Below are 15722 nucleotides of genomic sequence, written 5' to 3'. Positions count from 1 at the left end.
TTATTTGCATTGTATATAGTGGTTTTAACATTTTAAAATCTTTATAGCTTAGCTCCACTGTCTAGGAACTATTTACATTTTCCACGGAAACATTTCAGTGTTGTACCTCACAGCCGCTCGTAGTTTATACGTCGTTTTGTCGAAATGATACATATTGCTTTATTTCGCTATTATTCGCCTTTATGATCATCTGCTCAAAAAGGTAACTTAAACTAAGCGATTTGTTATGATAATTATAACTGTGATTATGCTTTATGAATGCCACATTAAACATTTAACATCGCAGGGCGTCTTATATTGTGTAGTGTGAATGTAGAAGTTCAGATTTAAGTCTATAAATACATAAAAGCATGAAAGTTTGTAAAAATAAAATATAATTTTTATGTGCATATTATAATATATTAGTACATTTCAACCAAGAAGTCAGTGTACTCTTAAGTATTGAAATGAAAGTCTTTCAAAAGTATAATTTGCTTAAAGAAATCATATTGGATCATTTTGTAGGCGCCATTATATTTTTTGCTTTGCTTTTGAGTTGGTTTGTAATTGTTATTCTCATTGATTTCATTAGAATTGTCATTCTCATTTTTGTATTATATTTATTTCGTTATTTCTTTTACCATTTTAATTAGTATAAAGGCAGTGCAACACTACAATTTATTTTAAATAACACTCTCGTACACACACACACACACACACATATATTATAACATCATTTTACATATTATGGTATATTTTTCCCACTGTAGGGGGATAGTTTGAGTGCAAAAAAGATATCAAATTAAAGTTTCTCTAAAAAAAAACTAAATCTTTTGATATTTGAGTTAACCATTCATAACTACTACATGTGTATCAGGTGACAGGAGATATGATTTTTCATAGAAATGTCAGTTTGATCAGTGTTTTCTATGGTTTTCAGACTGTACCACTGTCAAAAGAAGCATTGAGTGACAGCACTGTGTGAAGATGATGCGTTATTGGGGCGAGCTCCCAGTGGCTTCGGCTCCTTCGGGCCGCAGTTCTTTTGATCTTCTGCAGCGTGAGTTCCGCCAGGTGGAGATGCAGGACCCTCCCTTGCACCAACCTTCTGCACAGCGTCCACGTCCCACCACCATGCTGGATATCCCCTCTGAGCCCTGCAGCCTCACGATCCACACTGTGCAGCTGAGCCAGCATGCTCGTCGTCTCCGGGGTCTCATTGCTGCTGCCCAGCAATGCCAGCAACCCCTGTCCACATTATTAGATGCCCAGGGTGTCTTCAAACCTGAGGATGGGGATGCTCTACCTCCCCGACCTGCCACACCAACTGTACCTGATGATCTGCTTCCACTGGATAGTAAAGCTCCTCGACAGCCATTCCAACTACGCCATAGTGACCCAGAGAGCGACTTCTACAAGTATGTCAATAGATCATCATGCATCTCGGTCATTGTTTGTCCTATCTTATTATTAATTTATTCAAAAATACATGAAAATTCCAATCATACATACCTGAACACACCTCTTCTAGGATCGGAACTTTTTAATTTCTGAATTAAAATTGATTTTGATATTTTATGTGAGCATAAATTTAAAAAAAAGAATGTACAGATGTTTTAATATCATAACGAAGACAAAAAAATCTTCTTTAAAGAAAGACATTCTTGAAAAAATGAAGTTAAGCAGAATTTTATTCTTAGGAAAAAAAAAAACATATATACATATATATATATATACATACAGTGGGTACGGAAAGTATTCAGACCCCCTTAAATTTTTCACTCTTTGTTATATTGCAGCCATTTGCTAAAATCATTTAAGTTCATTTTTTTTCCTCATTAATGTACACACAGCACCCCATATTGAGAGAAAAACACAGAATTGTTGACATTTTTGCAGATTTATTAAAAAAGAAAAACTGAAATATCACATGGTCCTAAGTATTCAGACCCTTTGCTCAGTATTTAGTAGAAGCACCCTTTTGATCTAATACAGCCATGAGTCTTTTTGGGAAAGATGCAACAAGTTTTTCACACCTGGATTCGGGGATCCTCTGCCATTCCTCCTTGCAGATCCTCTCCAGTTCTGTCAGGTTGGATGGTAAACGTTGGTGGACAGCCATTTTAGGTCTCTCCAGAGATGCTCAATTGGGTTTAAGTCAGGGCTCTGGCTGGGCCATTCAAGAACAGTCACGGAGTTGTTGTGAAGCCACTCCTTCGTTATTTTAGCTGTGTGCTTAGGGTCATTGTCTTGTTGGAAGGTAAACCTTCGCCCAGTCTGAGGTCCTGAGCACTCTGGAGAAGGTTTTCGTCCAGGATATCCCTGTACTTGGCCGCATTCATCTTTCCCTCGATTGCAACCAGTCGTCCTGTCCCTGCAGCTGAAAACACCCCACAGCATGATGCTGCCACCACCATGCTTCACTGTTGGGACTGTATTGGACAGGTGATGAGCAGTGCCTGGTTTTCCACACATACCGCTTAGAATTAAGGCCAAAAGTTCTATCTTGGTCTCATCAGACCAGAGAATCTTATTCAGGTGTTTTTAGCAAACTCCATGCGGGCTTTCATGTGTCTTGCACTGAGGAGAGGCTTCCGTTGGGCCACTCTGCCATAAAGCCCCGACTGGTGGAGGGCTGCAGTGATGGTTGACTTTCTACAACTTTCTCCCATCTCCCGACTGCATCTCTGGAGCTCAGCCACAGTGATCTTTGGGTTCTTCTTTACCTCTCTCACCAAGGCTCTTCTCCCCCGATAGCTCAGTTTGGCCGGACGGCCAGCTCTAGGAAGGGTTCTGGTCGTCCCAAACGTCTTCCATTTAAGGATTATGGAGGCCACTGTGCTCTTAGGAACCTTAAGTCCAGCAGAAATTTTTTTTGTAACCTTGGCCGGATCTGTGCCTTGCCACAATTGTGTCTCTGAGCTCTTCAGGCAGTTCCTTTGACCTCATGATTCTCATTTGCTCTGACATGCACTGTGAGCTGTAAGGTCTTATATAGACAGGTGTGTGGCTTTCCTAATCAAGTCCAATCAGTATAATCAAACACAGCTGGGCTCAAATGAAGGTGTAGAACCATCTCAAGGATGATCAGAAGAAATGGACAGCACCTGAGTTAAATATATGAGTGTCACAGCAAAGGGTCTGAATACTTAGGACCATGTGATATTTCAGTTTTTATTTTTAAATAAATCTGCAAAAATGTCAACAATTCTGTGTTTTTCTGTCAATATGGGGTGCTGTGTGTACATTAATGAGAAAAAATAAAAATAAAATAACTTAAATGATTTTAGCAAATGGCTGCAATATAACAAAGAGTAAAAAATTTAAGGGGGTCTGAATACTTTCCGTACCCACTGTATGTATATATATATATATATATATATATATATATATATATCATAGAGAGGACCCCTGCAGTCCCCCACGACTGTGTGTGAAGGTCAGTTAGTAAGTTTGACCTTTCTCTGATGAAGCAAGCAAGGTTATTTCAGGTTGTAAAATGTCGTGTGACATAACTACTACTATGTAATGTGATGTAACTACCCCAAACTTTCTTTCTTTCTTTCTTTCTAAGTAGTGGTTCCATTTTCATAAAATACAACATTACTTTTTACTTGATGGTTACACAACATTGCATTTTTAGACTCGTATAGCTAGATTAAACTAGATTCTTTTTCATTGTTTATCTGTAAGAGCTATTATTAACCTTGAACTTCAAAGATTTTTCAAATGTTTAAGGATTTGTCAGGCCAACATTTCAATTTGTCTCAATGAACCTTTTCTCTAGATACATATTCATCAGATACAGCCAGTAAATTTAAACCTGAGCATTTGAAATGCATCCTCTTTTAAATTTAGATAAAAAATTCCACACTTTATTGTCCTGTGATTCCTATTTTTTTTTTTTTTTTTTCATTTTCAATTTCTCCACATCTCCCTTCTTTCAGAGGTAAAGGTGAGCCAGTCACTGAGTTGAGCGGGCCGTCCTGCCGCCAGCTTCTGTACCAGTCGGTTGCCACAGTGCTCGCTCACGTTGGATTCGAGTCGGCGAATGAGAGCGTGCTGGAGACTTTGACTGACCTGGTCCACGAACATTACCTGCGGATCACCAAGTTGCTGCGCGTGGCTGTTGACAGGGAGGCCTGCCAGGGCTCTACACCCTTCCCTGACGTGGTGGAACAGGTTTTCCACGAGGTGGGCATTGGCAGCGTCCTAGCTCTGCAGCGCTTCTGGCAGGTCCGCATTAAAGATTACCACAGCTACATGCTGCAGGTGAGAGATCTTCAATGTTATGTCAGCTTCAATATCTACAGGACTGTATGTGTACTTTTTATTTTACATTGTGATTGCTATGGCATTGACTGACTAGTGTGCTCTTGGACTGTAGGTCAGTAAGGAGCTCTCAGACGAGTATGAGAGACTTGTGAATCCAGAAAAAGCTCTGGAGGATTCCAAACCCTTGAAGGTTAAAGAGGAGCCAATGAGTGTCGTTGTGGACCCTTTGAGTCAGGAGCCAGATGTGGATCTGGCCTCAGGTGACCAGGCCCTTCCCATCGGTGTTCTGGGCACATCCAATGAAAGACTGGCTGGGGGACTGGAAGAGGGACATTCCCCTCACACATCAGGTACCTAATTCAGTTTTGAAGGATCCTTATTAGTGCTCAATCAAGACAAGCTGAAATGCTCAGAAGAAAAGTAATTTAAAACATCATATGCAATTCATTCATTTCTTTCGCCATTTGTTTTATTCTTTTAATTGTAATATAATAATAATAATAATAATTATTATTATTATTTTGTAGTAATATTAATTGGGGAATAAACTGTTTATTTTCCTTTTAATTCTTGTCCAGTCATGATTTCTTTTACCCTTAGAATTCTGTTTTTGCTACTGTACCTTTAAGATTTCCTTATGTAAGTGTAATGATTGGCTAACCTCTAAGTTTATGAGATGAGTAGCAAACATACTTGAGATAAAGTTAATAAAATAAAGGTTCAATGGATCAATTTTCACCAAAATCTAAAAAAGGGGGAAAATGCCCCAAAAGCTCCCAAGTGAAGACACATTTATATAGAGTGAGAAAAATAGTTAGCGTCATAAGTATCTTTCACAGCATAAAAGTTAAATAGTTGAACGTCAGAATGATTGTAATATTATCTGAACAATATTATCTGAAACGTTAGATATATACATCTGAATAGAAAAAAAAAGTCTGATTAATTCAATAATTTTCACAGTAATTTCATTATTCGCAGTATATATTTTTGGTCACATTTTAGTTTTGGGACCACTTCTCACTATTAACTATTTACTATGACTTTTGCCTCAGTAAACTCACCGTAAAATAACAGTTAGTAAGGTATTTGTTATGCTTAGGTACTGGGTGAATTAAGGGATGTAGAATATGGTCAGAATGTAAAATAATGATGCAGAATACGGCATTAATATGTGCTTTATAAGTACTAATAAACAGCTAGTATGCTAGTAATGTACATGCTAATAAACAACTAGTTAATACTGAGAATTGGTTACCAAACTAAAGTGTTACCATATTTTTTTCTACCAAATGTTCTGTGGACACCCACGCACTGCCTTGTGCCTCCCATTGAGGACCCAGTTTGAAAACCCTTGGTCTAAATTACTGTAACATTTTCAAAGTCCACATATAATCACAAAGTAATGAGTTTCAATGCAACCTGGGTGTTTGGACTCTCAGGGCAATTCTTGCTCTGCATTCACAAATTCTTAACGTTTTGATAAGAATTATTGAATGCAGGCATCCAGCCATGTGTTGAGCCTTTTTTTTCCTACTGTTTGTTCTACTGTCTGTTCTGCCAGACGCTTGGGAGTGAGCAGCACACCATAAAGAATCAACAACAGACTTTAGAAAAATGTTGTCCTTTGATCTGTCCACAACAGCTCCTAAATCAACATGTGAATTGTGCATAATAACAAGAACACTGCTCACTGCAGGCAATTTGATATCCGGCCGTGATTGTCTTTGAAATTTATTGTGGAAGGAGGTGAATTTGTTACACAAGCAGCTGTATCGGTGATGAGCTGAGACAAAACTTCTTTGAGAAAGTTTACCGTATTTACTTGTTATTGATCAGGCGTTTCTGGTAACCATGATCAGCACATCTATATACATGAGTTATTTTAGGGCTGTCAAGTGTAAAGCCATCATCTCGAATTTGCTCAAATTTACATATGAATATATATTTTTTCCTTTCCATATGTAGTTCCTGAATAATAAATAAATTATGTTTCTACAACTAGCGTGCAGCAGTCCACTGCAGGCCTTCTCATTATCACCAGTGTATTTCACTCATTAATAATATTCTTATCTATACAGCTTCAATTTATTGTGTTCATCCTTGACTAGACCCATTTCTGGTTTGAATTTTAAGCTATGTTTTATCTTTATCTCTGGCAAAATGTCTGCTATACACATCTGTGTGAGCAGCCACAGTGTTTTCAGGTCAGATTCAGTTTGGTTAAAGCTTTGGTTTGGTAAAGTAATTCCATTGAATTGGAAGACTTTATACACTAAATGCATTAAAGTGCAATAAGCTGTGAAAGAGAACTCAACTCACTTCGAGTGTTCACTACAAGTAAACACAGCTGATTGTCTTAAAGTGAATGCAAACATTTTTAATGAATATTAATATATAAGATCTGTGCATTTGGTCTTAAAGTGACAGCAAAAAAAAAAAAAAGACAAAACTACTCTGCTCTCATATAATTGAATAAATGTAATAAGAGTCAGTGTTTTAACTCATCCAGTGAAGACTAAAGCCCCATTCACACTAGCAGCGACTTTTGTCGCTGCATGTCGCCAGGGGCTGACGATGAGGTCTAGTGAGGTCGCAACACACTACTGGTTGCCTTGACAGTGAATTAGGTTTCTTGCCGCTAAGTACAAACATTTTGGAGGCAAAAGATTAAATATAATCTAAATCTAAATTACATCCGTACATGCATACAAAAATGAATGAGAAACAGAGCCTACTTCCATTGCGTATGTTTATCTACGGCTGAGAGGAGAACAATCACATGAGCTCTACCGTCTTCTTTCCTATTGGCTGTCACTCCCGAAAGTTGCTCTTCATTTGAATAAAGTTGAAGGATTCTAAATTTTGTCGTGTCGCTGGACACGCCCCATCCAGTCGCCAACAGTCGCTATTGCTCGCTGTCGCTCGTGTCGCCGGAAATCGCCAGCTCTCCATTGAAATGAATGGGATCTTGTCGCTTGTAGTGTGAACAGGGCTAAAGTAGTGTTTTAATTGATATTTGATTACTTTACATTTGAACTGTAAGGGCTTTTTCTTTTTATCTTTGTTCTGTTGTTTGTTTTTGTTTGTCTTATTGGTTGTCACTTGTTTCTTTATTTTTATTTTATTTCTAAATGTTTAATTGTCTTTAATAATTGCTTTAGATCTTTTTTGTTTGCATTAGTTAGGCTAGTATTAGTTTTTGCAGTCTTTTTGATATCATTATCTTAAAAATACTGGTACAATTTACAGTAAGGTTCAATATGGTAACAACAACAGTTAAGTATTAGCATTAGTTAATATGAACAATGAAAAATACTTATAAAGCATTTATTAGTCTTAGTTAATGGTACAGTTTTTCTCAATTGCTTAAACACATTTTTTGAAATTATGCCTCTTTTTTTGCGAATCCTAAACTCTAAACACGAATCCATAACTTCTAACTCAATTCCCCAAACTTCCTATATTCAGGTCAAAATGAAGCTCTCCACTCAAAACAACTCAATCTTGCTGAAAAACCAAACTTTGCTCTCAGACATGACACACAAACTCAAAAACACACACACTACAACACAATCTCACACACTGATTAAATAAATTCAAAACAATACTACAAAAACCCATAATAAGTGTTGCGTGTGGTACTCCCCATGTGTTTTATTCCTTAATTTAATGTACTGTAGAGTACAGTACAATACAGCAAACAACAACAAAAATAATTATTCTGCCCCAGCATCCTGTCTTTGGTCTGGGACAGGCCAAAGAACCTCGTCAACATCACAGGCTATATTGGCCCTGGCCAGGCAACGGGCGTAAAATCCTTTTTCATGCCTCAACAAACCCTGGCACGCATCAACTAAAATATCTGAGACTGCTTGTCTTCTTGCCCTTCCTCTTTCTCTTCCATGTTGTCGTCCCCCTCCTCCTCTTCTTCCTCTTTCTCATCTTCCTTTTTTCCCCTTCTCCTCTTCCTTTCCGTACTCCCTCTCCACCTCCTACTCTTCCTCTTCCTTCATTTCTTTCTCTAATCCCTACTCCTTCTCCGCCTTCTCTGTGGTGTCCTTGACTTCTTCCTTCACGTCTCTCTTGATCCATTGTTTCAAACACTGAATACAGTTTTTCTCAGTCTCTTTGGTGCATTTCTCAAATCATCCTTACTGTAATATTTGCAATGAAGTATGTGCATTTCTCAAAACAATTCGTACAAACAGCGCCACACAATGGATTTCCTGTAAAAGCCTGTAACTTACTCAAAATCTTTAGTTCATCTCTCAAAAGTAAGTATTTCTCAATGAACATATCAGTGCCATCAGAATGAAAAGTCATTGTTCACAAACAAGAAAGTCCACTGTTAGAATTTGTAACTCTTGTGTTGTCCTCTAGATATGCTTTCCAATTGAAGGTTCATGAGATGCACCTTTGAGCTATTTCAGTGAACTGGTTTGTCATTGGTTGATCTATATGCTCTTCATTAGTGAAAGTTCAGATTCACTTGAACAATTCATGGCAAATTTATAAAAGTCTAATAGAAATGTGTAGAAAATATGCTTGACAGTTTATGACAACTAGATCAACCATTTTGCATTTACCGTAATGACTTACATGATGAACTAATGACTTGAGGTTTTGAGGGGTAAGAGCACAGAGGACTATATAATACATCTTGAGCAACATGATAATGTAGGAAACCGCAGAGAAATGTACATAATAAGTTGCATGAATGTACCAAAGCAATCACAACTTGTTCAAAAGAATGAGAAACTGCTTTTATGATGTGCACAAGTGACTAGATGATGTGGAGGTTTAACAAGTAGTTTTGAGAATTTCATTTCTGATCTGAGAAATGAACCAAAGCCACTGAGAAAAACTGTAAGCTGACTTTGGCCCTTTTATCTCAGTCGAAGTTCTGATTGGTGTGTGATAGATTTGGACTCCTAGTGTTTCCACTTGGGTAATTGTGTGCTAACTGAGCTCAGACTTTGCAGACTTGTGAACAATATCAAATGCTAGTGCTTTCTAAATGACCATATGGTGTAAGCACTGAGAAATGTAGGGATTTGTGTGTAGAGTTTTACAGTAACAGTTCACCAAATTTGACTCATGTGTCAAAGCAGGGAATAGTGTTTATAGTTTAGGGAAATGGGTGTGCTTTTTGAAAAATTTGAAATTTTTCCAAAAGCCTGGTTATAGTGTTTTAGTAATTGAGAAAAATTGTAATCCCAACATTTACAAATACATTATTAAAATCAAAAATTGTATCTGTTGATATTATTTAATGGTCCATTAATTAACTAACTTAAATGAACAGTTCTATTTTGCAAGTAATCCATTCTAGGGTTGCATGATCAATTGTATTTTAATCGTGACCACGATTTATTTGACATTTGCTTTATCTTGGATCGGTAACAATTTAAATCCCTGTCAGCTTTCCACTTAAATGGATGCATTTTGTGCCCATGCATGCTTGCTCTCTGCTCTGATATAAAAGGGTTGATCATTTGAAAACAACAGCAAACATGTAGGTTTAACAATCTCCACTGTGATATTTTGCTCAAACGAAAGCATGATACAGCCAGTCTGTTTTATTTCAAGTGGTCAGTTGTGCTTGTTCATTAAGGGAAAGAGCAAGGATTTGCATAATGGCCAGAATTAAAGACAAGCATGATTCAAAAACTTTGTAATAATCCATATTATTCTTTTTTTTTTTCTTCAATAGGAGCAGCAGGGAACAGCTCTCCCTTGTGGCATTTAGCCCAGGTGAAGATGGAACCTCAGGACAGTGAGGAGGGCCAGGTATCAGGTCATGGGGTTCTGGGCAGCGACGTCTTTGAAGAGGGCCCCATGTCCACCATGAGTGAGGCTGGCATCCCTCCATCTCCTGGTGGTTCAGAAGGAAGTTACATGTCCCATTCGCCAGATTCTCTCATGGGCACATCCCCTTTCACTCAGCGGCCAAAGAAACGGATGAGAAAAATATAGTGGGTTTGTCGTCTAAATAAAGAGACTGAAAGCACTTCCACAGTCATTGTGATGAATAGTGTTACCTTCTGTTGAGACTAGATGTCTTACCTTTGTTTTTAGTGAAATTAAATGAAACCGACAAATAAAGTGCGAGTTTGAATGCTCCCCAAGCAAATGGCAGACGGTCACTGATTTACCTAATTATTGAGTGGGACAATTACTTGTTTGCTGTTGGTAAAATTAGCATCTGTTTATTGTAACGAAACAATGGAGGGAGCACAACATGGGGAGTAATTATAGACTGATGTCTGCTTCAAAACACACAGGGACATCAATCAAGGAGTAATGGCAAATTAATTACAGCATGCATAAATCTGCATGTTAAATAAGCAGGCCATTTCATTACCTGTACACTCCCAGGCGTCACAGTGGAGGTATTGTCTCCTAGCCACCTGCGCCAAAACTGTTTTCCTAAACACATACTGGTTGAGTGTAAATTTAGCTCCTCACACTCACCAGGTAGCAGTGCATTCTGAGACTCAATCAAGAGGAACCGAGACTGGATAGCTATCACTCAGCATCCTTAAATGAATTGGTATGGGCTTCCAGTGGCCACTTCAAGGCCGTTTTTATTTCAGTTAGTCAAAAAAGCATCTGTCAGTGTCTCATGAAAAATCAAAAGAAATAAAACTCTTGATTTTGCGAACAGAGTTCTATTTGTAGCTGCATTGTGACATTATTTTCATGATGAAATATCACATTTTACCCCAAACTGTTGCTTCTGTAAATGCCTGGGCATTTACTTTTGATTTTATTTGTAATTTACATTGTTCTTGATATTTCTCGTTATATTTTTTATTATTGTAGTACTGTACATGAAACATTTATTTACAATACTTGCAATATCATGATAATTTTTTACATTATGATAATTTGACCCACCCTTAAAGGGATAGTTCACCCAAAATGAAAGTTCTGTCATTAATTACTCACCCTCATGTTGTTCCAAACCCGTAAGACCTCCGTTCATCTTCAGAACACAGATTAAGATATTTCTTATGAAATCTGAGAGCTCTCAGACCTTCCATAGACAGCAAGGGTCCTTACACGATCAAGGTCCAGAAACGTAGCAAGGAGATCGCTAAAATAATCAAGGGACATCAGGGGTTCAACCGTAATTTTACAAAGCTACGAGAATACTTTTTGTGTGCAAATGAAAAAATAAATAAAAAAAAGATTTTATTCAAATTCGTCTCCTCAGTGTCACCCTAGCGCCATTTAGGAGAATATCCACTGGACGGAAACTGCATATGCTCTTTTGTGTTAGCCGCATACCGGATGCGATGTTTTCGTTCAAATAAAAGCGTAAATATACGCAGAAGACTGTTCAGGCTGACACAGAAGAGCGTACGCAGTTTCCGCCCAGCGGATATTCTCAGATTCCATCAAAAATATCTTAATTTGTGTTCCGAAGATGAACGGAGGTTTCACGGGTTTGAAACGACATGAAGGTGAGTAATTAATGACAGAATTTTCATTTTTGGGTGAACTATCCCTTTAATATTGAGTTTAAAATTTTCTTGCAGACACACAATTTAAGTGGTGCTTTTGGAACAAGTTAGATACAACACATTAAATGTATACAAAAATTACTGTAATTTTGGTAATGAAAAATATTACAAATCGTTAAATTTAATTTAATTTTATTATTTTTACTTGAATGACTGGACATGTTGTTGACAGGTTTTGTTAGAATCATCCTAAAATTAGTTGGTGTGTGGCCTTCTAAACTAACAAATAAGAAGACGTTTTGAACGTTAAGATGTTAAGTTTTGAAATTGATTCTTTCCACAGCTATGGTTTTGTAATGAATAAAACACCATTTATGAATCTGTTTGTGTGAGAATTTTTTGGAATGCACTTTTTTTCTTATTATCTTCTTAGTAAACTCCAGACAAACTTTAAAAAAAGTACTATGTTTCCCGTCCTTGTGCTCATTACATTCGTCTCCAAAGACCTTTCTTTATTCCAACCTCATCTTCAGTTTAATTGGATGTTGTTGCCAGTTTCTGTTTTGGAGACAGAAACAGCAGGGGGCAGTACTGCATCACACCGTCACATTTTTATCCACTTCCACGCTTCCACCCTCATTCCAGGTGTTCGATATTCCACTGGGCTGTGTCTGCTTTTATTGAGCATCCTGCTTTGTGAACAAGCTGTATTTGAGCACAGAGAGTAATCCATTTTACCCATCTCTAGTGGCAGTTGTGATTTCCTTTAAGTCCTTTCACTAAATGGAAACATGTTCAGAACTCCAGCAGATAATTATACCTACGAGGCTTGAAGATGCTAACAAATATATATGCTTGTGAGTGAGGTGTAGAGTCAGTTTGGCTTTTACCTGTGTAAACGGTAATTTCAATGTTGCGGGAGGTGTTACCTGTTCTGCAGCCAGTAAATTTAAACTTACAGATCAAAGTTCAGTTTGTAGTTCAGTTCAGTTCACACCAGTTCACACCATTTGTGTAAATGTTCAGGCTTGTAAATTATTCAACTTCCTTTACCTTTTCAAAAGCCGTTACAGTACTTTGCATATTGTGATAAGCCCCACCTTCTAAATAAAACAGCCACTCACCAATAGAGTGTCAGATTCCGAAAGTGAAACATTTTGAAATCGATGTTTAATGATATAAACCTACAGTGTGTTCAACCACAGACCTACTGTGAGTTTTGAGGTTGAACTTATTTTTTAAAATAGCCAAAAGAGCTTGCAGGGAATGGCCAGTGATATGAGGTAATCAAGTCAGTCTTGCTATGCTGTCAAAATACTTATTTTTATTTTATACTTATTTGCATATTTATGCATATTTTGGAATAAACTTAAAATACATTGATTGATATTATATTGAAAAAAAAATATTCTGGAACAAACGCTTTCTCGAGAAATGAGCAGGCACTAATATACTGTATAGATAATTCATAGAAGCTCTGGTTGGCATAGAAACTGTCACTGTCCTAAGATGCATGCTTAGGACTGACTACACATGCACATTGGACCGACCTGAGATGTTGTGTAAACAACATTTATGGGACAGTTCATGTCCCAAGATTTTGTTGGGGATTTGGAAAATGTTATTTAATATCATAATCGTACACTCTAAAAAATGCTAGGTTAAATACAACCCAGTGCTGGGTGAAATATGGACAAACCCAGCAATTGGGTTGTTTTGACCCAGCGGTTGGGTTAAATGTTTAACCCAACCTTCTGGGTAGTAACCCAGCTGGTTACTACAAAACTGTATTTAACCCAGCATTTTTTTAGAGTGTAAATGTGGTGTATGGTGCTTTTAATCACAATAAACAGGCATGTAAACACCTTAATCACATTGTTACTGCTCTGAAAAAAAGTGTGCATATGCTCGGATGTCCACGAATGACGTGTGTTGTTCTTTATGAATGAAATGTGTGACATTCGTATTTGCTCCTATTTTTGAAAGGGAAACATCGAATACCGTTGCAGCTGCAAAATTTCCACTATTATGGAAGTATTCCCTCCTTAAGACCACATTAGCAAGTAGCAAGTCATGGTGGCAAACACTCAACTCTCAATTCTCATCTTTGCCAAAACACTCAATTCATAACTATTTTAGGTTTCTCAAAACTGGTTCACACAAATTTGCACAGATTTAAGGGTGCGGTTTGGAGTGTTCCTTCATACTTTCTTCTAAAAAACTATATTTTCATACAAATCACATTGTACAAATTCATACGAAATTGCAACCATGTAAAATACTTTGATTTAAAAGAATAGCAGAGTCAATACTACAACTGCAATGATAATGACAGAAGAACAATATCATAAGAATCAATTTCAAAACAACAGATGAACAATAAAAATAGAATTTTGGTGTGGATAGTAATAGAATAATCTTTATAGTTATCGTTCTTGGAGTAAACAGGCTTTAACTCTTGGATATGTCCCAACTTCCTGTTTCAACTGGAAATACATCAACACAAGTTAGACATAGAATTGTGTTCATCATTTCAAAATGCAAGTTGGAGTTTGCCTGATCTTGCATTAGACTCGAAATCTCAAGGTGAATGCATACCTTGACTTTAGGGGTCAATCAACTAAAAATCAAGTCAAAAACCTTGGGGTGATTCTGGAGACAGACCTTAGTTTCAGTAGTCATGTCAAAGCAGTAAATAAATCAGGCATACTATCATCTCAAAAACATTGCAAGAATTAGATGTTTTGTTTCCAGTCAAGACTTGGAGAAACTTGTTCATGCCTTTATCACCAGCAGGGTGGATTATTGTAATGGTCTCCTCACCGGCCTTCCAAAGAAGACCATTAGACAGCTGCAGCTCATCCAGAACACTGCTGCCAGGATTCTGACTAGAACCAGAAAATCTGAGCATATCACACCAGTCCTCAGGTCCTTACACTGGCTTCCAGTTACATTTAGAATTTATTTTAAGGTACTTTTACTTGTTTATAAATCACTCAATAGCCTAAGACCTAAATACATTGCAGATATGCTCACTGAAAATAAACCTAACAGACCACTCAGATGATTAGGATCGAGTCAGTTAGAAATACCAAGGGTTCACACAAAACAAGGGGAGTCCGCTTTTAGCTATTATGCCGCCGCAGTTGGAACCAGCTTCCAGAAGAGATCAGATGTGCTAAAACATTAGCCACATTTAAATCCTCAAAACTCATCTGTTTAGCTGTGCATTTGTTGAATGAGCACTGTGCTACATCCGAACTGATTGCACTATGTATAATCATTCTCTATTCTGAACTGTTTTAAATTCTTTTTAAATCAATTTTTATATCATTTTGTTTTTATTCTTGTGATTATTATTATTTTTTTAATTCCTTGTTTTTATTCTTGTGATTATTATTATTATTTTTAATGACTATTTCAAGTCCTTTTATGTAAAGCACTTTGAATTACGACTGTGTATGAAATGTGCTATAAATAAACTTGCCTTGCCTTGCCTAATAGCACTAAAATACATGAGTATGTTAGTCTCAGCATGAAAACCACATCGGGCTGTGCACACTTCAAATGAAATGTGTCACTCTTGCTGTTTAATTGCTCAAAGGATTTTCACTTGGCTTCTTTTGTAGAGCCGCATTGTATTTGAAGGGCAGTATCACTACCCTTAACCTTTAAAAGAATATATGAGAAACGTTCATTTGTGCTGACAAAAGGTCATACCGCATTGAGTATTTCTGCCTTCTCATTGAACTGTGCACCGTAACTTTGAGTTCCTCCCAGCTGGTATTTCTAGATAGATGATCAAAACCGCAGGAAAGTAGTAGGCTAATAGTAAGTTGCTGATGCATAAGAACTTTTAGCGGCACCAGAGTTTTCATTTAAAATGGATGATTTTATGTGGCCATTATGACCAGGGTCCAAAGGCTATGGCAGTTTTTTGATTTGCTTGGCGACTATAGTTTTGCCATTATTTTGCCCAATGAACTTGAAGTCCCA

At 37.3% G+C, this 15722-nt stretch overlaps 1 protein-coding gene across 1 annotated transcript; it reads left to right on the top strand.

Moving 5' to 3' along the window:
- Window positions 1-74: 74 nt before the first annotated feature.
- Window positions 75-12105, top strand: supt7l (SPT7 like, STAGA complex subunit gamma). Its single transcript, XM_058749654.1, has 5 exons — window positions 75-202; window positions 920-1397; window positions 3927-4251; window positions 4367-4604; window positions 9971-12105. The coding sequence occupies exons 2-5, from the start codon at window positions 967-969 to the stop codon at window positions 10231-10233; spliced, it is 1257 nt and encodes a 418-aa protein (XP_058605637.1). The 5' UTR covers window positions 75-202; window positions 920-966; the 3' UTR covers window positions 10234-12105.
- The last annotated feature ends 3617 nt before the right edge of the window (window positions 12106-15722 follow it).

Source organism: Onychostoma macrolepis, chromosome 17 (assembly GCF_012432095.1).
Source record: "Onychostoma macrolepis isolate SWU-2019 chromosome 17, ASM1243209v1, whole genome shotgun sequence".
Classification (NCBI taxonomy): domain Eukaryota; kingdom Metazoa; phylum Chordata; class Actinopteri; order Cypriniformes; family Cyprinidae; genus Onychostoma; species Onychostoma macrolepis.
Note: the sequence above shows the minus strand (reverse complement) of the source record. Positions and strands in the feature narration are given on the sequence as shown.

Bases quoted from the DNA above. Each gene is read 5' to 3' on its own strand.
- supt7l (XM_058749654.1), top strand. From the start codon at position 967: ATGATGCGTTATTGGGGCGAGCTCCCAGTGGCTTCGGCTCCTTCGGGC. The intron at 1,398-3,926 runs GTATGTCAATAG...CCCTTCTTTCAG, and splicing joins CCAGAGAGCGACTTCTACAA to AGGTAAAGGTGAGCCAGTCA. The intron at 4,252-4,366 runs GTGAGAGATCTT...CTTGGACTGTAG, and splicing joins ACCACAGCTACATGCTGCAG to GTCAGTAAGGAGCTCTCAGA.